Source organism: Hemibagrus wyckioides, linkage group LG11 (assembly GCF_019097595.1).
Source record: "Hemibagrus wyckioides isolate EC202008001 linkage group LG11, SWU_Hwy_1.0, whole genome shotgun sequence".
NCBI classification, from domain to species: domain Eukaryota; kingdom Metazoa; phylum Chordata; class Actinopteri; order Siluriformes; family Bagridae; genus Hemibagrus; species Hemibagrus wyckioides.
The window spans coordinates 10047186-10075090 of NC_080720.1; the positions used below are offsets into that span (position 1 = coordinate 10047186).

General features: G+C 39.6%; 1 protein-coding gene across 6 annotated transcripts in view; it reads right to left on the reverse strand.

Moving 5' to 3' along the window:
* Positions 1–27905, reverse strand: part of st3gal3a (ST3 beta-galactoside alpha-2,3-sialyltransferase 3a) — a 40811-nt gene that overhangs the window by 3739 nt on the left and 9167 nt on the right. The window contains exons 3-11 of one of the 6 annotated variants that reach the window (XM_058402784.1): positions 27563–27610; positions 22923–22965; positions 18032–18124; positions 12843–12937; positions 10783–10843; positions 10581–10676; positions 10026–10212; positions 1426–1437; positions 969–1115 (exon numbers count right to left, since the gene is read on the reverse strand). In XM_058402784.1, coding sequence (XP_058258767.1) covers positions 969–1115; positions 1426–1437; positions 10026–10212; positions 10581–10676; positions 10783–10843; positions 12843–12937; positions 18032–18124; positions 22923–22965; positions 27563–27610 — 782 coding nt within the window. Of the gene's footprint in view, positions 1–968; positions 1116–1425; positions 1438–10025; positions 10213–10580; positions 10677–10782; positions 10844–12842; positions 12938–18031; positions 18125–22922; positions 22966–27556; positions 27611–27905 lie in introns of all 6 variants that reach the window. The other 5 variants (XM_058402783.1, XM_058402787.1, XM_058402786.1 and 2 more) reach the window with 5 other exon arrangements.

Below are 27905 nucleotides of genomic sequence, written 5' to 3' on the forward strand. Positions count from 1 at the left end.
TGTGGTCTCCTCCTACAGCCCAAGTAATATTGTTTAAACATGACCTTTAACTTTTAAGACAGCTTAAAAAAAAAACAAAAAAACACAAAATGGCCAAAAGTATGTGGACAGCCCATCCCGTATCTGGTTCTTCCCCCAACTGCTTCCACGATGTCTGAAGTATATAATTGTCTAGAATGTCTTTATAAGATTCCATTGCCTGGATCTAAGAAACCCCAACTTTTTTTTCTTCAAGACAATGTCCTTGTGTGCAAAGCAATTGCCAATAATATGTGGTGTGCCAAGGCTAGTGAGGAAGAAGTGGAGAAGTCTGCGCAGAGCCCTGACCTCAACCCGACTGAACATTTTAGGATGAATTGGAGCGCCGACTACGCCCCAGGCTTCCTCATCTGACATCAGTGCCTGACCTCACTAATGCTCTTGTGGCTGAATGGACAAATCCCCACCACCATGCTCCAACATCTAGTAAAAAGCCCTAGTGGAAGTTATTTTAACGGCATAGGAGGACTAAATCTAGAACGGGTGCACATGGGTGTGATTGGTCAGGTGTCAAAGTTTTGGTCAAATTGTGCATGTTCAAGTTTTGATAAATTCAGTGCTTATTTTGGATACTCTGGACATACATTTCTTTGTATAGGATTATTTAAATAATTACAATTTAAAAAGAAAAAGAAGGCAAGGTAAGTGAATGAATGCAGAGTCTGCCTAGCTCCTTGAATTGAAGGTATTGGATCCGATGTGGCATCAATAATAATATTAGCCTGATGGATACTAGACCAGCAGGGCAATGGAAAGGCTGCTTTATTTTTAGAGGTAGTACATAGTTTATGTAAACTAAATGCTGCTTTTGCACAAATTTTCTTATGATTTCTTACATACTGTTTCAAAACAGTAGGTAAAATCTAAAATCTGTACAGTTATGCATGGTGTGATCTCAAAAAATAGCCTGATGTGTGGCCTTCCCTCACCCCTCGACCCATGAGGCCGTTGTTGTGTGGCAGACCGATGAACTGAAACGCTGCCTCCTGGATGAAATACGGGTTCAGTATCCTAATGTCTGCTGCATCCCTGGGCACGCCACGCGCCACTGACTTCCAGAATCCATCTGCTCCACGCTGAGACCGTGTGAGAGACAGAGAGAGTGATACAGAGAGAGAGAAAGAGAGAGAGAGAGAGAGAGAGAGAGAGAGAGAGAGAGAGAGAGAGAGATAGAGACAAAGAGGCAGACAGAGTCAGACAGACACTGGGAGAGAGGAAGTGAAAAGCAATTCTAGGCTATCAAAGAACTGTAAAGCAACCAGGAAGAGAAGGAGGAAAAGACAGCTTTAGAGAGAAAAAACTAAAAAAGAGGCGCACAGCAAGAAGGACATAAGTAAGGGAAAGATGTAATGAGTGACAGAGAAAGAAGGTTGTTCTTTTATTTACCCGTGATACTTGCTATGGCAATAGTATGATTTATATAAGAATAGGAAAAGAGGAAAAAATAAATAAACATATAGAAACAGATTAAACCAGTTGAGGGAGAGTCAGTGGGGAAAGAGAGAGAGAGAGAGAGAGAGAGAGAGTGCGAGAGAGAGAGAGAGAGAGAGAGAGAGAGAGGGGAGAGAGGGAGAGAGAGAATGTGAGTTGTTACAGTAATATTATCACATATTAAATATTCAATGCTTGTTAAACTAACAGAAATTTCCTATCCAATTATCAATTTCAAATCACAATTATATATACAACCGACAACTAAATGCCACGCTTATTGTATATGAACTGCTCTCATGAGTGCCCCCTTGATCACACCTGCCCTTTTATCCCACAGTGAGAGAGAATGAGTGATCTAGATGCCAAAACTCTCAGCTGTGTAAATAAGCCACTCTAACTGCCTTTGATGAACAGCACTGGGCAGTTCTGACACACCGCCAAAAACAAGCTCACCTTTCTATCAAACACGGCCTAGTAAACCGTGTTCCTGTTCGTCAAACAGCTAATTGAAGTGTGTCCTGTAATTGAGAGCTACTTACAACTCCAAACACACATTTCTCACAGGACAACAACCAACTTTAGGACTGATTTACACTTGACATGATGAGAAAACGGACAGACTTTAGTGGACCGTAGCAAGCGCTTTCACGTCAGACATAAATCGTACCATTTAAAATCCTGTGCTCCTACAAGTAAATAAAGAACACATCAACAAGGAAAACAACACAGCATGCAAAAGACTGTAAACAAACAGGGGTTATACTGTATATAGTTTAGTGTGTGTACATGCGTCTAAATCCACTTCATTTTTGCAACTGAGAGAAGGTTACAGCACACCTTTCATACTTCCTACTAAGAAGCAGGCAGTACAAATTAAAATACATTTCTCAATTTTACGGAAATTTGTTATGACGCAGTAATGTGGCACATCCTAATGCTCGCCTCCGGTTAATTGCTCTGATATGGGTTTGTCAGATGACCTGCGGTTCTCTACACTCCCAATCTTTTGGATGCCTGCTTTTGGTTTCTGTGAACCTCACTTCCAGTATAATTAAAGAAAACTTGTATACATGGTCTCAGCTTCGTGTTAGGAATCTAATACATCCTGAATGACGGTTTTTAATAAGAATGAATTGTAAATGTGACACCTTTCTGTGTTATGTGGGTGGAGTCTCCATGCAGTTTCTCTGGTTATGAATCAAGTTCATGTAATGGACACACAAACCACATCCCAAACCAGACCTCTTCTACCATATGATGAATTCCTGGGTGTTAATAATTTCACCTGCACCTCGCCCAACACTACGTGTTACAACCAGATGTCCTGTGTCCTGTGAGCTACATCTCCACCAGTGAAGCATTCATGTTCACAGTTAAAGAGTGTGCTGTATTTTTTATTTGCACTGGTCCATAACAATCCAGTGCTGTGATTCCTCCAAACACATCTGGTCATGTGAGATGTGTCAGACAGATAAGTCAGAATGATCACAGCACACAATCATACATTTAGGAATTGGCTCATGGACTTCTTTCATCTAGAATTTGTTTTCAGTGACTATATAATGATTAACAGGCAATACATTGTGCAGCCTGATGAGTGATCCTACACCAGCCTTTTATTAATCCAACACAATCCCCAAATAAGAGCAGCTAGTAGCCTTATATGTATTTATTCCATAATGCACTCAATGCATTCAGTGTTATCATACCTTTCCTTTTCACAAAATAGTTCAGCTCTCGCTTTACCACAGCACTGTTTGCACTCATCAGTGGAACTTTAGATACTCTCATTATTATTCCCACATTTATCTAAGGCATTTAAAACTGAGGGCAAGAAGCCTTTATAATCACCACACACACATTACAGCACAGTGGATTTCATTTTTTTGTGTATCCCAGCTGAGGAAGTTGTGGTCAGAGCGAGGTGGCAGCTATGATAAAGCACCCCTGAAGCAGGGAGGGTTAAGGGTCGTTGCTTAATTGCCCAACAGTGGAGCTTGGTGGTGCTGGGGCTGGAACCCCAATCTTCCAATCAACAACCCAGAGCTGTAACCACTTGAGCTACAAGCTCCAATATTTTATATATGAGTTATAAATAAAATAAGTAAAAGGTAAATAGGTAAAATAGGATAGCTTTTTAGAAAAAGCTTTGCAGATGTTTTTACACATCTGATGAACGTCACTGACATTCATCTTCGGGAGCTCCTGGAGACACTGACCATAACATAGTGCCACTGTTATTGTAGTCAAAGCACTGGAAACGCAGGGGCCGTACCAAGACGACGAAGGTGTTTGCACAATGATCTCAGAAACGATAAATCTCTAGAGATTTTAAACACTTCACAGTTAGCATATAAGGAATGAAACAACTGGGCACACTGTAATAATAAAAAACAATAATAACTGAGGACTATTTGGTTTTATGAGGCCTGATGCAAAGCAACTTTGCCAGCACTTACAATTTATTAATTAAAGATGAATGTGATACTTTGATCCTGCTTTAAAAACATGGAAACCATCACCAGCCTCTCTTTTTCCCCGCTCTATTAAGGGTAATAAAACAAAATGAAGACATGTTTCCAAGAAACCAGAAAACACAAAATCTGCCGCCCTGAAGACCTCCTATTTTGGACAACTTTACTTCTGACTGTTACAAAGACCTCACACTGGAGATACATTCCCAAAACACTAAATCTTCACTACATCAACTGCATGTTGTTTTTAAAATATGTATCTGTAAACTATCTATCTATCAAGTATAAAAATATCAATTGTATGTTTTGAAATCCATTTATGTGGGGTGCAACTACAAGTCCATGTGAATCAGCCAATATACGAATTGTTAGATTTCTACAAGATACCACTGGTGAACCATTATCACTAAATAAATATCAAAATAATAAAAAGGGGAGCTCAAAAAGGCAATAACAGGAACAGCAGACAAACACAACTGGTCACACAAAGCTATGATAGCCACGTATTTAATTAAGGGTCATTTACAAATTACACATTGTACTAACACGCACTTTTTCTCCAGGTGATACCAGATGTGTGGGTTTATTGAGGAGACTCGGATGATTAGAAAGCCTGAAAGAACAGGTAAAGGGTTACGAATGGAAAATGTGACGGAGCTGAAATGGATGAAAACAATACCAGCAGCAGTGTGGTGGAGTGGCCTTTTAAAACAGCCGATGAAAAACAAGAAGGGCAAACAAAGTGGTGAAGCGCAGGAAGCCCCTGTATCAATATCATTGAGGCCATTAGAGTAATAAGGAGAGGGGGTAATGTGCAAATCTACACTGCTCTATGAGATGAGTTACCTGGATACCAGCACCTGTGCTGCTTTACAGCCACAACATGATAATGCTAAACTCTGCTAAACAGATAAACATTCAAGAGAAACTAAAAAAATGTGCTTAGATGGTTTGCACAAACTGAAACTGCATCCTAGCCTAGTGGTATACTGATACTTGCATTGGTCATCTGTGCTCCTAGCAAATATACAATGAAAAATACGATTCTGATGCATCATCTGTCCGACTTTGATGCTTTCAGACATGGACCACAGAGTATAATTTAAGTGTATGTGCACATAGTTAATCCATTTGTTATCTTTGGCTTTACTGCTTCTTTACCAGCTCAGATTCAACTGAAAGATGCTTTGAACAAAAGCGCCACATGGTTCAACTGTGGATTGGAAGCATACAGAAAGAGAGAAAACTCCTCTCATTCATCCTCTTACACTCTTGCCTCAAAGCTCCTCCACTATGCCTTCATTCAGATGCAAAGAATTCTTGCCTTGTCACATTTTTGTGTAATGATGCTGCCCTCTGATCTCCTTGTCTGATGAAGGCGTGGTTTCTCTGCTTACAGAGGAAGCTGCAGATGAGATGTCTGACCAGTAACAATGATTGCAGTCAGTATTTATCAGAGTTTATCTCGGTCCGTATCGGCTCACACACGCTGCTGTTCATAGTCAGGGACAGAATCTCTTTATAGTTAGTGGTGGGAAAAAGAGGGATACTCCTTGTCCCCACCTTTCACCTTATTTTTAAATCATTAGCTGATGATGTTCTAAATGCTCTCTAAATCAACACACCAAAGTAATCCAAGTGTATGTACAGAAAATGTTAACTTTCAGTTTGTAAGATAAATGGTAGAGATCAGTACTATCAACTATTGCTATATTACAGCATGGAATTTTATCCACTATATTCCTGTAGTGGGAATTGGAAAAGGCATAACAGTAAACTATGACTGATTATACACTGTGTGTTCATATAGTGAGCTCTGTGAATGATGACTTGTTTGTAGGTAAAGCGATGTTACTATTTGATGTCACTAACTACATATAGGTGTTCACCTATTTAGTGCGGTCCCAAAAACGCAGCTTTATACAGTGGGTATATGGTGGGATTAGAGTTAGTGTATGCTCACCTGAACAGAGTGCAATGGTGGTTAGTGTTGGGGCTCTGAGAAATGAGGCAGAATGGGGTTAGTGCTGGAGTTCAGAGATGTGGGGTAGGATGGGGTTAGTGCTGGGGCTGACAATTTAGGGGGGTTGACATGAAGGTTGGTGTTGGGGCTCAGAGGAAAAAAGGGTGGGATGGGGTTAATGTTGTGATTCATAGGAACAGGGGTAGGGATTAGTATTGTTGCTCACATGAATGAGATGGAATGGAGTTAGTGTTGGGTTTTTAGGATTGAGATGAGATAGAGCTTAGTGCTGAAGCTCAGAGAAATGGGGTAATGGGGGAAAATGGGGTTATGTTGGGACTTATAATAATGAGGGCTCCGTGAAAAGGAGTAGAAAGGGATTTATTGTCGGGGCTCACAAAAACGGGGTGGAATGAGGTTTATTGTTGTGGGGACTGATGGGGATAGAGCAGTATCTGTGAGAGACCGGTGAGAGATGACAGCTATGGTCAGGATGTGGAAGGAATTTCGTTTCAGTGCAGCTCACTATATGAATGATCTTAGCGCTCAAATAGACAAGGGATTCTTAAAGTGCCATCACCATGGAGGTTAGATATTTCCACTAAATATTACTGCACTGAAAATGTGCCAATGCCTATGTGCACCTGTTCGTGTCTTATGTTACTTGTAAGAGAGAGAGAGAGAGAGAGAGAGAGAGAGAGAACAAAAGCAGAAGAAGCTGTAGCATGTCCGCCTCTTCGACAGCTGACACAACCAAAGACAGCAGACCACACAGGAACGTCTCTAAACAACCCGAACCCATTCGAACCTTTTATAGACCGCCATTTTAAAAGATAGACATAATGCCTGTCCTTGCTTGTTTTTCCTAAAAGTTTCCAATTGCTTTTTTAGTGAGCTCTTTTATCTTCAAGACAAACATTACTTCTAAACCAGTCAATGTGAACAGCAGTTAAATGAGTGAAATCTTCAGGGAGCGAGGGCTTGTGTAAAGGAGATTCTGTCGATTATTAAATTCTGATGTCTGCCAAACATTATATCCACATTTAGTTTTTTGGGGTTTTTTTTTTTTATCTCCTAATTATACTCATCAGTGTTTCAAATCAAAGAACAATATGTAAAGCTTCCAAGTCGGAATACTTCAAAACTCCTCAATGAAAATGTTCCACTCCATTTCATGCATAAATAAGACTTTTGATTACAGAATGGAGAAAGACAGGAATGAACAAAGGTTCAACTAGAAGGGTGAATGAGAGATGGCTTCCTGAAATGGCGAACGGAAAATAGTTATCTCATAAAACCGCTTCATTTATTTTTACTTTCTTGCGGTTGCACAAAGTAAATCTTTGTTTAATGATGGCACCTTTAAGAAAAACAACAGCCCGTTCCAGTAACTCGACACAATGGATCAAACTTGACATTGGGGGGGATTCTGGATTGATGAATGGTCTACATTTATTGGGCGAGTCCCAGATAAACAACTACATACAGAGTTCATCTCCAAATAATGCACTGAAACACACACTTCTCCATCTCCTTCTCCTCCTCCCTGGACACATGCATGATAAGTGTAATGGAAAATGTATCAATTTCGCCATTTTACCACCTCAATGTATTCAGGGTTGCCAGATTATATCATTGACATCGCCTGTAAATCATTCCACACTACAAATAACTGTACATACATTAAATTTACCATCCCAAAACACAAGAGATATTTTAATCACTTCTGCGGGACCCCACCCAATCTTGAAAACAATGTGTGTAAGCATTGTAAATGGCTCTTCACTCTATGGGCTAGGCCAACTGGAATACAGACTGGAGCACCGAGTTATCTCATTACCCCCTTTATTGAAAGAGAGAGCAGTGTCCCATGTGAAGTGTTGTTAAAAAAACTCATTGAGTCTGGCCCACTAACCTTATCAGATTCTAGTGAACCTCAGTTTGTCCTGCTGCTATTAAAGGCCTTTCTTTGAGCTATGTGTGGGCATTGTGTGCTCAATATGCTCACTGAAACAGCCCAACCTCTCAAAAAAGTCTTATATATTTCTACCACTGTAACAAAATTAGAAAACCCTTTAGCCGAGCTGCATGGACACCTACAGTTCCCTGGGTCACAGTTTAAGAATTATGGACCTAAAAACAAACATATAGGTTTGTTTATCTCAACACACACTTTGCTCCATTACACATCGATCCTATCTCAAAGATGTTCCTCTATATTTTGGACCACTATTGTGTAAGAATATCAGAGTAGAGAAACAGACAAAGACCATTTAAGGAAGCCAGATCAGAGCCCTTCAGAAGTGTGTGTTTCCATCCACTTGATGATAAAATCTGAATGGAAATAGTGGTGATTTTAACAAAACACTCGGGATATGGAATGCTGGCAATCGTGTGATCCACTTTTGCCAATAATGTTTTTTATGTTACATTAAGTGCTAAGGTTTTTTATTGTGTTATAATAATAATAATAATGATGATGATAATAATAATAATAATAAATAAATATAATAAATACATTGTTAAAGCATCTTGCTCAATTATAGAGACCCCCCATGAAACTCTGTTCAGTGTGAATTATAGCATTGCCTTCTCTGAGAAGGAGACACGCAATGCAGTCTCTACATTCAGCCACTCACCTGTCATTATATTGCCTTCTGAACGACTTTATCTATTAAGCCCACTTGATAGCTGAATATGCCGACTACAGAGGCATAGGGCTGAATGGAACACTGAATGGGTAGTGATGATATCTGAGAGTTTTCACGATGTACGTGCTATTGCAGTAACCCAATTATTGGCCCATGCCTTCTGTCCTTGACTGTGTCGAATTGGCGGGATCTAACTATTGATGTCATCTTGTTGGACAACCTCAGCACTCTTCAACAGAGCAGCAGCTAATTTGAACACACAACACTACTTCCAAATAAATACTATGCAGAAACATGTTCATCATTCTTGAAGCCTTTGGACAGATATTTAACTAAATATGTGAAATGTTGTGACTTCGGAGGCCGAAATAGCCCGCAGAAAGCTTCTCTACAAAATCTCCCTGTGACAGATCTGTAATTACTTCATTGTAAGCATGTTGGCACTTGTCCTAGATGTTTGAGTGGAGCCCTGAAGCAGCTCTCAATTAAGTAGCTTCACGTCACCAGGGCCAGGAAAAAAGCTGAAAGGAACATCATTGATCCCACACACAGGAAACCATCTGTCCCACACACTCTCCTCAGAAAAGAGATGCTACACAGGACATTTTTTTCCCCACAATAGCCATGCCTCTGTTCACCAAGCCTTACTATTACAGCCTGATTGAAAATGACATTTCCCCTTCACAGTGACGTGCAAGGACTATACAGAACGACACCGAACTCAATATTTATGCGATTACATACAGTGTCCATCATTTTCCTGGTACTTATTTCCCCCGTGTATGCTCACTGCACTGCAAACTGTTAGTAAATACGCCATAAAGAGTGATCTCGACAAATACCACGGCTAACATAGCAAACATCACAAACCCCTTTTGGTTTACTAAACAGGAGTTTTCCTTTCAAAACTCAATAACTACAACTAGTACTCCACTGCCCTACTGCTGAATAGTGTGCATTTCTACATGTCCATCTCCTCGAGTGCCCTGGTCAGAATGGGCTGGATTAAATGGAAACGCTCCAGATATATCCATGTGCCTTTTCACTTATAAGTACAAGACCGTGATAATAAGTTCCCAAGACAAAAGCATAACCTCATCCATCAACAGCAGCACCTTATTTTATAGTGCTGATAGGTTGTGCAGCTGGAAGGATGTAGCTTAATAAATAACATGGGATGTCGGGTCGAGGTGTGTTTCAGGATGACAGCTGGAAGACAACTAATCTGTTGCATGATGGGACACAGGGACACTTTGACCTCCAAAACACCTCTAGCATAGAAAAATCTAAAAGACACTGGCAGCATCGCTATTATTACCTTGGTATTATTACTAAGTATTAGAAAGGATTTGACCCAACTCATTTTTTTGTCTGAGGAGCTCATCATAAAAGGTTTAGGTGGTTATTACGATAGAAAGCAGCCCGTCTCCCTAACCATTCCCTGATCCTATTACATTGACCTACCATTTTCTCCTTGAAGACTATGTGCCTGAGCCATTTGAGGTCAGGTGGTTTGAAGGCAGAGAGGACGAATAGAGAATCCTTCTCATAGAGCTCGGGTTTCTGAATAGCTCCTTCCGGATACGTGATGCGCATGGTGGTCTTAGATCCCACATCCCTCTCATAGCCGCTCACTGGTGCCTCGTTCAGCCTGTGGCAGCAAAACACAGAGTGATGCTCACTATACAACTAACACGAATACAGACATTTTAATTAGTTCATGAAATTTGGACGGGAACGATGAATTCTGCTAAACACCAGCTATATTTCATCCTCTTGTGACTAAGTTTCATGTAACAGAACTGCTAGCGAATTGTTAGCCATCTATTCTCTAAACATGATTACTATCAACAGAGCAGCCAAATCTGAAAAACATGCTAATTAGCTGTTAACTTATGTATTATTAAAAAGTATCTTTTATTATTATTATACACAAGAGCAATACAGTAAAGTGTTCTGTTCTTTTCCTAGGTATTCTGTGTGTACTGTTCTTTTCCTAGGTATATGTAAATGCCTTACCTTATGACCACATCATACTCATCAATTTTGGAGCCCAGGGACTTGTTGAAAAGGATCCCTCCATTGCCAATGATGATACATCTCTTACAGCTCAGACTGTGTATAACACATAGCAGAAAGCAAAAGCATAATATAAAATGTAAAAACATTGTTATAATGCATAAATCTGCACGATAATTTCAAAGAAAAGGAAAACTGAAACCTGTCCACTTCTCCGAGCCCGAAGTTGTTCGCCTGACCTAAAATGATGTCAATTATCTTTTCTGTGGAGAGAGAAAAATACTGAGAATTACGATCAGAACCACTTATTACACGCCAAGTTACACAAGTCCAAGTCCTTGATCTCTGACTCTCACATCCAAGCCAAGTCCAAATTCAGGCTTGAGTTCTGATCAGTTCTGGTATTTACATAGGGTTAGTCATCCAGTGATATAGCTCTTTCAGAAGAAACTATAGTGTAGGTGAAGATCATTTTCAGATGATTACTGTTGAATTTAACGTGTGTGTGTGTACGTGTGTGTACGTGTGTGTGTGTCTGACATGACTGTAGAAATCATCCTGCGGGATACTGAAAGCTATTAAAGGGCAACTCTAGACTCTAGACTCTAAGAGTCATGTGTACTACATGAAAAGGGTGTGAATGGCACACTTTAGCATTTAGCTGAGGTGATAGAGAACTTCAGATAATGCTGACTACACCATATTCACAGTCTCAGAAATGCCGGTTTCACGCTACACAGCTTGCAATCGGGAGTCTGGTGCTACACTACACAATCACTTACGCACCAAGATCTTTCCCCTGGAGAAATCCCCAAATCCTGCTTTCTCATGAAAACCAACTTGAGATCCGTCGGTCATGTGGCCGTCAACATTTTGTATGGGAAGAAAAATAAGAGAAAATGTGGAGGAAATATTCTTAGGTGACACACGAAACAATAGTGAATAGAAATGTAGCTATTTTTTACTGCGTGTGCCAGAAATAATCATGTCATGTTTGTGTTTATTTTTTACTGTTCCTTACAACCATTGGGTATGCCATGCCAAATGAGTTCTTACAGAAGAAATATTACTGTGCTTACATTTTGTCCTCTCTCCCACACAAACAGATGGATAATAAGCCTGATTTTGTGAGTTGAGCAGATGAATTTGGACTATATATGTAGTTGGTCATAGAGGGATTGACTGAGAAAATCCACACAGACTGAGAAAAATCAGAGCACAAGACACGACCAGTCACTGTGGGAGTGTGTGTGTGTGTGTGTGTGTGCGCGTCTCTGTGTGTGTGTGATAACAGTCGCCAAGCTGTGGGTGTAAACTGAGAAATAATCAGGTCTAAAAATCTTGTAGCACGCTCTAAGCTTAAAATGAGGAAAACATCACCATGAAAGAGTTTAATACAATTTAATCTCTTACATAGGGTTTATACAGAGGGACAATTTTTATATATTCTCAGGTACTGATGAACATGGAACATGTGTGTGTGTAAGTTTATTTTTGCCCCAGATAGATAGATATTTATGTGCGCACACACACACTTGCATATAATTTGTCCTTTATGACTCCTGTCAAATGTAGACATGTACAAATCTGTACACACACACACACACACACACAGTGCAGTAGTGCAGATAGTGTTGTTTGTTGTTGTCTGCCAACAGACAAACAAAAAAATTGAGAGCAAATGTATTACAAATGAATAGCTAATAATATACAAGAGCTAGTTCTGATACACACACACACACACGTTTGATTGGTCGAGTGGTGTTCCAAGAGTGCCTATAATTCCCTATAACCACACTAGGATGTTTCTCTGTGTCTGTCTAGGTTTCTGTGCTCGCGTGTGTTCACCAAGTAAAACTTCACTGCCAGGTTTGAAATGTTCACTGCACACATTTACAGGAATATAACTTCTGACCTAAAATGATGAAAAAAGAAAAGTAAAGAAGGGAAGCCAATTCTACAGGAAGGATCATTAATAGGGATTTACAAATCAATGTGAGCTAGCGAGGGTGGAACACCACAAGGGAGAGAGAAACTCCTCTGTGTTTCCTCTGGACTCTTTTTTAATGCTCATAACACTTCCCTAAATTAATATAAATGTGTCTTGCTCGCAGCTCTGAAACAGCTTTTAAATATGTGCGTGTGTGCATGTGTGTGAAGTAGAACTAATATGATTATAGAAAAAAAACAACAACTGCTATTTCCTGTGTGAAGTAATGTGAGGGGAGAAAAAGCCATGTGTGGAGAAGTATATCCTCTTACCTTGTGATTTAATCCCGAAGGGCGGAGGGTAGAGGCTGATCTTCGACAGACGTTTAAAATTTTTATCAAGGAACATCGAGGCCGGTTTCACAAACCTGCAGGGATAAAGAGAGAGAGAGAGAGAGAGAGAGAGAGAGTGATAATGACAGACAAAAAGAGAGAGAGAAAGAAAGAGAGAGAGAGAGAGAGAGAGAGAGAGAGAGAGAGTGATAATGACAGACAAAAAGAGAGAGTGAGAGACAGAGAGATAGAGAGAGAGAGAGAGAGAGAGAGAGAGAGAGAGAGAGAGAGAGAGAGTGATAATGACAGACAAAAAGATAGAGAAAGAAAGAGAGAGTGAGAGACAGAGAGAGAGATAATGACAGACAAAAATAGAGAGAAAGAAAGAGAGAGTGAGAGAGAGATAATGACAGACAGAGAGAGAGAGAGAGAGAGAGAGAGAGAGAGAGTGATAATGACAGACAAAAAGAGAGAGAAAGAAAGAGAGAGTGAGAGACAGAGAGAGAGAGAGAGAGAGAGAGAGAGAGAGAGAGTGATAATGACAGACAAAAAGAGAGAGAAAGAAAGAGAGAGTGAGAGACAGAGAGAGAGAGTGATAATGACAGACCAAAAGAGAGAGAAAAAGAGAGAGAGAGAGAGTGATAATGACAGAGAGACAGAGAGAGAGACAATGACAGACAAAGAGAGAGAGAGAGAGAGAGAGAGTGATAATGACAGAGAGACAGAGAGAGAGACAATGACAGACAAAGAGAGAGAGAGAGAGAGAGAGAGAGAGAGAGAGAAATGAGAGAGAGAGAGGGGGAGTGAGAGGTTCCAGGTAAATTGGTCACATCTAACACTTTCAGCCATCGCTATAAGTCTTTATGCAGTACACACGCTCATAACAATTGTGATGTGTTTAACATCAAATCTGTGTCAAATCTAATCTTCTATCTCTCTCTCTCTCTCTCTCTCTCTCTCTCCCTCAGCTAATAAAACAAAAAAAGCAGCTCAGCATGTTGCTGACAAGCTACACAGCCCTCCACCCTGAAGCCTTTCTCCTGTCAGGTAACTACCTCTGACTGTTAAGAAGTGCTGACACTGGATGGGAATTTATTTAACACTGAACACATGATTTTCAGTCTGCTCGTGTGGAACATCTGCCATACCAGTGTCTGTGTGCGGTGTTACTACAACAAAGATATTCTGATTAGAATTCTGAAAGATATAGTGAATGAATTCACAAAAAAAAAAATAGTTTTCCAGCCAGAATTCAACAGCACTGTGGTAATAACACCATTAATCAATGCCTGATTAAGGCACACGTAACCGTCACTCCCTCTGCTACTGGCTGCTTAAGTATATATATATATATATGAAGTATATAATCAGAAAGAGCAAGTATATTTAGAGAACAAAATCCCATAATTCTGTTCACCAGAAAAGAGTGAGGGAGAAACAGAGAGAGAACTGTAGCAGCGAGCGAAGTGTCTATCCGACTGAGGAATGATTTCAGTACTGGGGTTAGTAATGCAGGCGGCCGTATCTACTGTGATGTGAAAATAAGATGCAGATGTTTAATACAAGGCAGGGTTATAAACAGCAAGTGTTGTTTGTTACTCGTTATTAGCCTGACAGCCTCTGTGAGTGATTATCACTCTGACCCTTCTAATCAGGACCGAATCAGTACCGACTGTCCATTTCGCTTAAGCACAATCTCAATTATCTGACGCTGTTATGAAACTAACGACTTGTTGGCCTGGAGAAGTCCTTTCAGCACTTTAGTTATGATCTGCAGAAATCCGGCCTACACATAAAAATGTGGTAATAACGCAGGTGCTCTCCATCCATTCCCACAAACGCTGAGAATAAAGCGCCAACGAGCAGCTCTGGAATTCCTCACAGCTCTGTGCCGTAAATGAGGAAGACATGGGTTCACCAAGCGCCCACTGACCCTGAATATCACCTCTACACACACACACACACACACTCTTGTACTTACTGCAGAAGGAGCTTAGTCTCAGACTAAGATCGACTAAGAACGGATGCAATACTTCTCGTTCTGAATAAGCGAATGCGTGTGTGTTTTTCAAATAGGACACGTGTGTTTTTCAAATAGGACACGTTTCTGGAACAAGCTTATTTTGAACCGGTTATTGCCTGCGGATATTATCAGTGTGTGCCATCTACTCCTCTCGTTTCTGAGCCGTTTGGAAAGTCCCTCGCCAGTCAGCCCGCAGACAGAATCTCTATTATGTAGAGCAAGTCATGACTGAAGAAGAAAAAAATAAATACTGTCACTGCACCACCATCAGAAATGTAAATAATAACCATAACTATTTTATAGCAGTGTAAAGAAAAAATAATAATAATAAAGAATTGTAAAAGTAGTTCAACAGCCTACGATATATCTATATCTGTATATATTGGTTGAATATGTTTTTTTTGTGTGTGTATGTTAGACAGCTTACATTTCTTAAGACAAACTGATGCCCGGTTATTCTAATGACCTATCATTACCACAATACTGAGCAAGGACAGCAAGACAGTTCCTGTTATCATTTATATTACAGGAGTACATTCACTATGCAAAGTAAGAGATCTCTGAAGACAGATATTCCTAAAGCTAGGTTTACCTAAGGTTTTCTTCTTAGTCTTATATTTGTGTGTATGTATATACACACCAACCAGGCATAACATTATGACCACGGACAGGTGACGTGAATAACACTGATGATCTCCTCATCATGGCACCTGTTAGTGGGCGGGATATATTAGGCAGCGAGTGAACATTTTGTCCTCAAAATATCTTAGAGCTGAAAATAGTTCACAAGTTGAACACAACAAGATGAACCTCTTAGAAAGCAACAGGGCTAGTTATAGTAAATGTCTGTGACCCACACGGGAGGCGTGGTGCACCCACCACTGACTGCACTGCATTGGTGTAAGCCTGGTGACTTGCTGTATCTAATTAAATCTATGCCTTGTCACTAACTTCAACCACCAAATCCAAAATAATTTCTAAGCAAGTTCTTTCGTTTCTATTCTATTTATTCTTTTTTTTTCCCCCACAAAACACAGGGAATTTTTTTAAAATGTCCCCAACATTTACACTGTATTAAGCTTGCTATCTTTCGCTGTAAGATTCAGGATATCCTCTAGATGTCCTCTTTGGGATACTGCGACATCCACAGCAAACTATATACATTATTTGCCATGTGTATCAGCTCATTATTATGCTCTGCAGCTACAGGGAGTGTTCACATACTTAAAAATCGAACCAATACAGAGAGCTTTCATGCAACTAGCAGAAATTAGCATCATCACAGCACAAGCAGCAGTGATGAAACATACAAAACGTGAATGACAGAGGCTTAGGAAACATGTAACCAGACAAACAGTATATGAGTTTATAAATATGAGTTTTTTCTAAGCTCAAAACTGATGAGAGTACATCGGCTACTCTAGAGAGACATACAGGGCAGCCATCATGGCGGTGTTGTGCTAACAACATGCAAAATTAATAAGCTGCAATCTCACTTATTTACCATCAATACTGAAGAATAAAATGTACAAAAGTTTACAAGTAGTGTGCAATATGCAGTTTAGAGTGCAAGGGGGAAAACAGTCTTTAATAGTCACGACTCTTTATGCCCTAAAGGCTTTATGGTTAATCCAGTTTGTTTTTCCACGTCATCGGCTCACGTCTGAAGTCAAACTCAGTTAGAGCGCACTCGGGGCACGTTCAACTACGCGTGTCAGATGTAAATTACATGGCTAACTAAGCTTTGTAGGTTTAGTGTCTCAACAAACATTTAAGATGTAACGGCCTATTTAGTGTTACCATCTGGATCCACTTAAAGGCCCCACACTCGCGTCGACCCGAGTCACACGCATCAGCTCCTGTTTCTCAGCCATCTGACGTCACCTGGCATTTTTATAAACTGTGGGAACGTTTGGCACTTAGGCTAGTTTTAGCAAACGGTAACATTCAGGGTTTAAAACATAGCATTTAGCAGCGTGCTGAAACAAGTGACATCTAAAAGTGGCCTTAAACGCTGTTATCGGAAATGAGGGAAAAGCTTTCTGGCAGCTACAAACTGCCCAATAAACAAGCTGAAAAGCGCTGCTGTGCTTTTTGTTTTTTTGGGTCACCAAACCTGGCAGCAAAAGGAGCCTGAAATCAGTTCCACTTGTTGTGCCATTATTACTGATGTAACTGATACAGAAAAGTGAAGATGACAAATAACAGCTGTTAGAATGTTATGCTCACATACACACATTCACTGACACAACAGAAGCTTGATTACACAGACGAAAATAAAAACGAAGCCAAGAAATAATATCTCCACCTTCAAACAGAGCTGGGAATTCAGATACAAACAGCCTAGGCCCAAAAAATTCTCTGGAGAGACCCTCAGCCCTTATAATTGAAAATTATCCTCAGAGGAGCTATAGCAAGTCTTTGCTCATCTATAGTGTGCACCTATACTCTAGCTGTACCTGACAAAATGGCCAAGGAGCAGAGCTAGGCTTCTTCTGCATGATGTATTTCCTTCTAAAACAGGAAGTCAGAGTGGCGTCATGTTCCACTGCTTGGCTTGTACAAGAGCCAGTAGAGTTAGAAATACTCCATACCAAAAAATCTATACAAACTTGATAACGAGCTCAAAATAGAGAAGACATTAATAATGACCATGATGATTAATGATGAACGACCTGTGCTGCTATTTCCTGGTATATATGGTTTGAATCATAATTTTAAAATCTCAGTATAATAATTCATACTAAATGAAATATGATGAGAGTTGTAGTTATATTGCTCAGCCTCTTTAATTTATTTTAACGGTGTTGGCCATGTGTGTGTGTATTTGTGTGCCTCCTGAAAATAGTCATGTGGATGCTCTCTCATGCACTGAGATCTCAGCAGGCTGGAAAAAAAGATGCAGTGTACTTTGTGGCCCTTTACAGGTGGGATCTAGACACTTCTCAAGATCAATGAATGCAAACAGGATGTGCTTGACCACAATCTGGGGTGGCACAGCAAAAGGGAATACTTTTGTGAACAGATTTTGGTTCTTTATTTCATCATTATGGGCCAAGTAAGTGTAGACTGATGATTTGCTATTACTGTGTTATTACTTTCTGAATCTGCTGTATATACGGGTGTTAAATGGTGTGATTGGAGAATAACAAAAACACAAACTTGCTTTGGATAAATTGAAGTCATCTTGGCCTCCGAATAGCCGGGCTTACATTCTCCTTTACTCAGATTCCCATACTTATACTGTAGCTCCAGTGGCCTGTAAAAAAAATAATAAAATAAAATAGCATAAGAATAAGCAGAACATAGAGAAATGCAATGAATAACAAAGTTTGGACATCCTGAAACTACTGCACAAATGATGCATCCTGCTTACTCAGCACTGTGAATGCAAGAAACCTGGCACAACTATTACTGTTTATAAGCCTTCGTCTTCAACGCCATGTTCCTGACACTAAAAATTCATCACAGGACATCACAGTGATATTACGTACCTATTATTAGGCTGATAAACATATTACACACAAACACTGACACTCACTACAGGATGAAAATGAAAGGAGTTGCTAATTTACTCGGCATCCTGTTTTCATTCATACTCTACTTGGGTTTTTGTGGCAACATTAAACATTTTTAATATTTTAAACTACTGCATGTTCCTGGATTTAGGAATAATAATAAAAAAATAATAATAAAAACCTCTCAAAGCTACAGTGCAAATTATACATTTCTCATGTAAAGTGTTAAAATCTAGCACCTACACTTAGGAACACAATGATTGTCCCAGTTAAAGCTCATGCAAGTAGACACGCTTTGAAATAAAGCCCTTATAGTACATTGAAGCTTGTACAGATGGCACACTGTGCTACACTAGCTTGTGATGTGCAGGAAGTACATGTTTAACTTCACCTGTTTTCGTTTAGGGATTTATTTTCTACATTCTAGAACAATACTGAAGATTTCAAAACTATGAAAGAACACACATGGACTTAAGTAATCCATATGTAATGACAAAAAACAGCCAGTTGTTATTTTAAGACATGAAGGTCAGGTGTTCTGGAATAGTTCTTGCAAGAACAGTATTGTCAAGTGCATTTGCAAAACCCATCAAGCACCATGATGAAACTGGCTCACATGAAGACCATCCCAGTAAAGCAAGACCAAAACTGACCTCTGCTGCAGAGGAGAAGTTCATTTAGAGTTACCAGCCTCAGAAATCACCAATTAACAGCACCTCAGATTAGAGCCGTTATGAAGGCTTTACAGAGCATCAGTAGCAGACATATCTCAATATCAACTGTTCAAGGGACATTATTGTGTATTTCGGCTGCCTTCAGCATTGTTTTACAATGTACAAAGAAATAAACATCAGGAAAGACCATGGAAGTAGAAGGTGTGTCCAAACTTTTGACTGATAGTGTATATCAATTGTTCACTCACATTCTATCGAGGTTTTCCCACTGTTTGTTATCTGCCCACTTCCTCCCTGATTGGCAGTTCCTCTATCATATGACCAATATAAGCAGGTGAAGTTAAACATGTAATTCCTGCACATCACAAGCTAGTGTAGCACAGTGTGCCATCTGTACAAGCTTCAATGTACTATAAGGGCTTTATTTCAAAGCGTGTCTACTTGCATGAGCTTTAACTGGGACAATAATTGTGTTCCTAAGTGTAGGTGCTAGATTTAACATTTGAGGGCATAGCACATTACAACAAACAGAGCCATGTTTAGCCTGCACTCTAGTAGAAAGTTTTGTTAAGCAGCTTGAAAAACCTTAAACAAATCGAGTCTGAAATGGAAATGATTCATGACTGAACTGCTGACAAGCTTGTGTTATTTCCAAAAACATCAACTTGCATAAATCTTTCCTCCTTCTTATGCAGAATTAATGAGGCAATGGTCCACACTGGAGTCTTGTATTCTGCTGCTGATCCTCTTATTAAATCATTAAAATCAAACATGTCTTCAGCTTGTCTTATTCTCATACAATATTCAAATTATATGCAATGAAACGTTAAAAAGTTGTAACCAGTTCATAGCCCTATACACTGTTAAGACGTTGTCACTAGTGGCTTGGAACAATCTAACCGGCAAAAGAGTGTATAGAGACAGGTCGACTAATTATATCAAATCTTTCAGTGCATCACTCAAGCTGTGGAAACAAGAGCACTGGTCAAATCATTAATGAAAAGAAATGGGGGAAAAGGTGATGGGACTAGTCAGTCACACAATTGTCATTTTAGTCATGCGCCTCGCTAGGCCATTTTTAGGTGAGCTTTAGCCCCCTAACATTTCTACTCAGCCCCACTAAAAATTCTGCGATTTTCCATAAACTCTACACAAATCTGTAATCGCCTCAGTCGCCTTTAAATTTCAGACTTCGGCTCCTCCCCGTCTTTCAGAGTGTTCTTCAATCCGCAGAGCGAGGATCAGAGGAGTGTGTGTGTGTGTGTGATCAGGAAGACTCGTATTTGGCTTGTTCAGTACTCAAATGTTATATACACATCTATGCAATAGAATGGAATGCTGCAATAAGTTTACCATCCTACCCTGTTAGTCAAACATTTATTTTATTATATTTATTTATTTATTGCTATTATACCCTTTGCTATTATACCCCCCATAAATGAAAATCATAGAATCTCCCCTGATTTTAGCTTGTGTTTTCATTTTAAACACACTGTACAAATGTATACTAAATGTCAAAATGTACATTAAAACTGAAGGAAATTCTTTTGCCAGGGACTGCAAATATATATAGGCTTATTGGTGCATTATGAAAAGCTGGTGCTACCAATAGGAATAGCAGCCCCACTCTCCCTATATACCATTATGAACATGACTTATAAACTACAAAAGCCATGCCTTAAAGCATATAAAGAACATGGCCTATAAGTATGATGAACCTGCCCTATAGACTATAATGTTTTATTAGACTAAGTAAAAAGCATTATACATGTCTAATTCAAACCTTCATGGATCTACACCTTCATGTGAGCATCGATTTCTAAAAAGGACACACAGACTATGCACTAAATCTCTTGAGAAATAATAAAAACCGATGCTTTTTCCCCCTTTTACTCACACGCTAAGGTTTTAGGGTCAGTGAGACCGGAGTACAGAGTTAAATTATCGAGGAACCAGCTGCAACGTGTTCTCACAGTCCCTCTCCTCTAATTGGTACTGTGTCTACAATAATAAAGCCTGAGTGGGTGAGGTACTGTTTATTTTATATTGGCTGACCAGCACGTCTGCTGATTCAAACAAGATCTCTCCATTAATACTCAGCCAAGCCCAGTGCAATGAGACAACTTGTTGATGGACAGCATTTGTACAGGTGGACCTCACAAGGGACAACACATTTTTCTTTAGTCATAAGAGACCTCCCATGGAGGATTGTAAGGAAGAATGCAGAATTAAAAGTAAAATCAGAAATTGAGAGGCTAAAGAAGTAGCAGCTAATTTATCAGCAATGTCATGCGTAAAACATACTCAACTGCACCATTTATAACCTACATAGCTCTGTACTACTCAAATAAACAAGCAGCCAAGATCTAAAAAGAGATATATTAGGAGTTGTTAGAGGTCATAAAAAAAGTACCCGGAATTGGTCAGTGGTTCACAGGAATTTTTACTTTTTTACTCAAACCTCTTTTAAAGGTAAAAGGATTAAGATTAATCAGAGTTATGTGAAAGAACAGAAGATGGGTCCTGGAGTTAGATATTACTGTTCAAACACTTTGCAGACACCTGACCCAGTCTGAAACATATTTGTCTAAAATGTCTTTGTATGCTGTAGCATTACAATTTCCTTCACCGGAAAGAAGAGGACCGAACCTGTTCCAATATGACAGTGCCGCTGTGCAGAAAGCGATGGCTATGAAGACGTGGTGTGCCTAGGTTATTGTGGAAAAAGTCGAGTGGTCCTGACCTCAGCCACAACACCTTGATGATGAACTGGAGCTCTGATTGCACACCAGATTTCCTTACTTCACATCAGTACCTGAACTCACTAATGCTCTTGTGACTGAAAGAACAAATCCCCACAGCTACCTTCCGAAATCTAGTGGAAAGCCTTCCCAAAAGAGTGAAGGTTATTATAACAGCAAAGCGGGGACTAAAAGCTGGACAAGGCTTTTAAATATGTTTAACAACACATATTAACGATATGGCCCTGTGATGGGTTGGCACTACGTCCAGGGTGTATCCTGCCTTGATGCCCGATGACGCCTGAGATAGATAGATCGGATAAGCAGTACAGGCAATGAAATGAATATTAACGATATGGTCAGGTGTTCACATACTTTTGGCCATACAGTAGTATGCCTAACATACTTGAAGGAAAGAGCTATTCATCCCCTTCTGAATGCATGAGCTCAGAGACACACATGATTGGCTGGTGGGCTAGGACTGGTAAAGGAGAGAGAGCATGCCATGCCATACTTCCACCCTGAAGTTTTGCTCTATTGGATTTCCAGCCCAGTGGCATCGCAGGGATCTGAATTTATGATCTCTGGACGATAAGGTCAAAGCTTTTCTGTTGTGCTGATCAAAGGCTCCATATATGAGACTTATCATGTTTAAGAATACATGAAAAAGTGGATATAGTTGTGAGAGTAAAAGCCCTCAGCACACTTCATGTGGATATGATGTTATGCAAGCTTCATCAAAAACACACGATGAAGGACATGCATGCTACATGACGTACACGCCGGACTTCTGACTGGAACATTCATACACTGAGGCCTTAACTGACGTTAGCTAGCGAGTGTTGATTTCACAGAGCAGAAATAAGAACCAGTAGTCATCATGTGGCCTCACATATGGAACCAGTTCATTTGTTATCTAGCTCTGTAATCTGAGTCAAACACACACAGTCACACAAAGTTTGAAACACACACTTGCTATGTCATCGTTTCAGACGCAATCGGACTCCAACTCTCTTGATTACATCATCTCTTTGTCCGCACAGTGCTGACCAACATTATTGTATTAAGAACATTCTTCCTTTGTACATATGAGACACTCAATCACACAAAAAGTTGTTACTTACAGTTTCCCATCAGGCTTAATGAGGAATCCCTGCTTGTCATACACTAAAGAGAGAGAGAAAAAAACCAAAATCAGCAGAGTATATACACCTGAAATAGAAAAGAGATGCAGAAAATTTATATATATATATATAATTTATATATATAATTTCATAGTTAGATTGCCTGAGGAAAAATAAAAGCAGGTGCATTATGGGACATTTTTTCCTCCAGAAGTGTGGGGAAGAGGGGAAGGCATGGCACATGAATGTTTAGTTAGTGCATAGCAAGACATGCAGCGTCATCATGCTTCAATATCTCTGCACAACTTCCCACTGGAGCATTCAGCATACTTCATCCATCACATCAAATCATTTTACATCCTGAAATGAAACCAGATAGGCTTCCATAAATAAATAAATAAATAAATAAATAAATAAATAAATAAATAAATAAATAAATAAATAAATAACAATAAGACTGTAAACTCAGAACAAACAAGTATACTCAGCTTACATTAGAATTTATTCATTCCTTCTGTGAACAATAAAAGTATGCAATAAATTAAAGCTTATAGAGGGATGCAGGTCTTAAAGCCAATGTCCACATGAACCAGGAAAACTACTTGGTGTCATTGCACACAAAGTTACAAGAGGAAAATAATGCAGTCTATAATCCATATGTGTTTATATTAGACCTCCTTAAAGTACAGACATTATCCTCCTCCTACTTTTTCTTCTTCTTATCATCATTCAGGGAAAAAATTACATTATACAGCAGTTAGTTCTGGGTCACTAATTTGCTTGAACAAGCATTGCTGTTATAGCGCTAGGACATTTTACTACACTTGTCTCTTTTCACTACAAGCATTTCCATGTCTAACACCAGCTCATTACACCGACACTGTCAATACAAGCTGTCAGTCAGTCTGTGCTTTACATGGCAAACAAACACACACCACTTTATCCAGCCAGGATTTCTTTTAGGGCTTTTAACACTGCGCTTAAACCCGGGTTATCGTCCTTCTAAACCACGCTTTTAACGTTTCTCATGCTTGTAATTTTATGCTTTTAACCCAGGTTTCGAAACCCTGATCTGAATCAGGATTAGCCCGGCTTTTGTGCGTTAACCCCGCATTGCAGTGCCGAACATATACGATGTAAAACGTTGCGATGTTCCAATGACATCCGACGAGAAACTGAACAATGTGAGCCTCATATCAAGTGCTTTGGATGCTCACAGAAACCCTGCGTGGTGTGTAAGCAGTCGTTTAAAAAGTTTTCTGTTTTCGTCTTCTTGTTCTTTCCTGGTTTTATTTTTTGTTCAGTGCATCTCAGGAGGCTTAGAACAGCCAAGAAGGATTTATGGAGTGACATTGTTTCCCTCACTGATGTGAAAGCTTGAGACAAGTTGTTATTTAACAAGGTTGTGTGTCTGAGTTATGCAATCATGGATGTGTAACACTGCAAATATGCAAACGACTGTCAATACAAAGTTCAGGAACGTACATCGTGATGCGCCAGATTATGAATACACAGGATTAATAGTTTGAGTAATCATTTTTAAAATATGATGAAAATCCATTTGGGGAACTATTTTGGTTGATGGAGCAAAAAATAAATAAATAATCGAAATGCTTGGCCATGCTGTTTCTGTAATATCAGTTACTCAATATTCATTTTTTGTTTGGAGAACTGTTAAATAAAAGCAATTTCATGGTCACAATCTTGTTTGTGCGCATTGCTTTATATTCTTAGAATCTCTTGTGTAACACCCAAAACAATCCCCAAACAATTTTTGCACAAAATCAACTTATGTATGTGACAAAAAAAAAAATATTAGCTTTATTAGAGGAATAAAACACTTCAGGACATGTGCCAGTGAAACAAATGCAGCAAGAAGGAAGTAAAGAGTGCCGGGGAGACAAAGAAATAGAAAGAGAAAGCATCAAAAAGAGTGAATGTGTGGATCCAGTAAACTTTTCTGAGCTGCATACTGCTAGTAATACATAATGAAATAGGTAATAATAATAATAATAATAATAATAATAATAATAGTTCATATTTTCTCCATAATGGCACCAGCAATATCTTCTTGACCCTTTAAGAACATAAGGGTTATAAATCCAGAATGCAAATAAATAAAACAAAACAAAGTGTTATTAAGGATGAGGAGAGAAAGACCACACGCTGTGGTGTTTAGAAGGTTAAGCAAATACTCCATCATATGGACATACAATCACATGTTAAAGCAGTTTGACAGTTGGGAGAAAATGAAAATGAGCCAGGGGCAAGGGTAGTGCTGGTGGTAGTGGTGGTGGTGGTGGTGGTGGGAGGTTTAGCATTTGTGCACTGCGGATCAGCATCATGGCTAAGGACTAAGAACTTGCAGCAGGTTTTTATCTTTTGGTTAAAAGCAGCTCAGTCTGTGCAGCGAGTGTCATTCATTCTTACAAAGGTCACTGTGCTTCTGTCAGCAATCTAGTGAATGAGTAACGGTTGTGAAAACTCTATAGCCGTGCCATTACATCCTCTCTCTTTGCACTGCAAAGCCCCTGCACTGGTTAAGAATAGAGCGGGCAAATCTACTCATGGTCAAGAGCTTACACAAAAGCTGACCGAACTGGCTGAATATTTAAAGCCGAATTTCTGTGAGACAAATAAAAACAAAACCCTCCATAATTTCCCTTTATAGTATTAATACAACACTAGGGAATGGTGATCACTGGGACAGAAGCACTGTAAGGCGCTTTGTAACTGGGAGTGCCGAGCTTGTGTTTCTGGCAGTGTAACATGTCACAGTGTTGAGGGTTGAGAGCAGTTAGCAGGGGGCTTAGTAATCGTTAGCAAGCAATTAACAACTGTGTAGTAAACATGTATTATAATCCAAATAAAGTCTAAAATAATAACGATAATCATATGACCGGGTCCAATAGTCATAGGAAAAGTTTCTAATATCAGGTAATGCTATTACTTTACCAGTGTGTTAGGAGTGGATATGGTACTGTCTACAAAGTAATATGGAGTCAATAAATAAATAAATTCCATTAAAAAAAATGGGGTTTTTATTCGTTTTTAATGTACAGTACTGTGCAAAAGTCTTAGGCCCTCTATTTTGTAAGCAGACATGTTTATCTTATGTGGGCATGGTGGTATAGTGGTTACCACATTTGCCTCAGCCATTCACTCAGGGTATTCAGGGTTGGGGTTTCGATTCCTGCCCCTGCCCCTACACTGCCAGTGGGGGTTTTTCCCCTACACTGCCAGTGGGGGTTTTTCCCCTACACTCCCAGTGGGGGTTTTTCTCTTCGTACTTCGATTGCCTCCCTCAGTACAGTCGCATGTTGTAGGCTGATTGGTATCCCTAAACTGTCTGTAATGAGTGAATGGGGTGTGTGTGTGTGATTCTATTCCCCACCTTGTGCCTCAAGCCCCCAGGTACAGGCTCAAGACTCCCTGTGACCTTGTGTAGGATAAACGCTACAGAAGATGTCTGGATGGACACTTATTTTATGACTCAGTACAAAGACTATATACACTATATTGCCAAAAGTATTTGCTCACCCATCCAAATAATCAGAATCAGGTGTTCCAATCTGGAACAACCAAAATAAACCGAATGAAGGCTGCTGGGTTTCACATACAATACAGATTCCCTCATGTTATTCAGTAACCGCTAATTTCCTTACAAAACTGCACCGGAGACTACTGAGGGGTCTCGTACCTAATATGGACCTTATTTTATTACTGTTCACTACTCTTTATTGTTTCCATACACAAAAGGATAAAGTTCTCTATTTTTGAAGACTTTCGCACAGTACGGCACATTTTTTTTGTTAAATAACCTGAAAAAGTTTAGGTGTTATGTTCAGATATTATACAGGAGTCAGATTTTTGGACCCTGATTAGATTAGATTAAAGGTCGAGTCTATTTGTATGATTAATGAATGTCAGTCAGCCTGGTTTGACCATCCTGAAGGGTCACACTCTGTCCTGCTTGTCTGGTTCTTTGAATGGCATCATGTTAAGATACATTACACAGAATATTCGCTTGCTTTAATAGAATTTGGCTCAATATTTAGAGATGTAAACAAGACTGTCACCTTTAGCAGCGACACCAAGCTTGGTATAGAATTTAACTTACTTTATGTACTCAGTACCAGTATTTGATAAATGTCTTGCCTCTCTCTTGTCATGAACACTCATGTATGCATGCTAGCTGGATAAACTAACACACCCTGATAGTAAATGTAGAACTTGCTAGTCACTATCCAGACAAACATTTTACATTTCTGGCATTTGGCAGACGCCCTCATCCAGAGCCACTTACATTTTTTATACAATTGAGGGTTAAGGGCCTTGCTCAGAGGCCCAGCCGTTAGACGCCCAAACGGTGATGTGTTTTTAGCTAGGTCTCGTATCATGTATTCATATTATTATAACATCATATCATACTATTTTATTAGAACATCATATTTTACCAAAAAAGCATATTTGAACATGTCTAGGTCTAAGTGGAAGCCATATTGATGCCAAACTTCAGAGATGTCAAACCAGGCTAGATAAATGTTAACCAGAACACAATATGATGAGCAGTTATGCTAACCCCCACCACTGAGACTGCGTTTACCCTAAAGATCTCGAGGAAATCAGTGTACCTATACCTGCGGCTATTAGCCGTCCCACGGAGGATGAGCCGTCCACGTCCCCCTCTAAAACACATAAATGCATGTTAAGTTTCAATCCCAGTGGCAGTCATGCAGTGAGACCTGGGCTTTGTGCAAGAAGCAGTGATAATGACCCTTTACACTCACACACACACACACACACACACACACAGCCATCGCCATCCCCAGGTGGAAGCCGCTGTGGAGCTCCTGCTGAGCCGCTCCGTCTTAAATGTCATACAATTTAAGCCGCTCCACTGGCTTCCTCCTTCAATTACAGACACTTACACATTTTCACATACTTGATCAACACCTTTGCTCTGATTATAAATCTGATCGA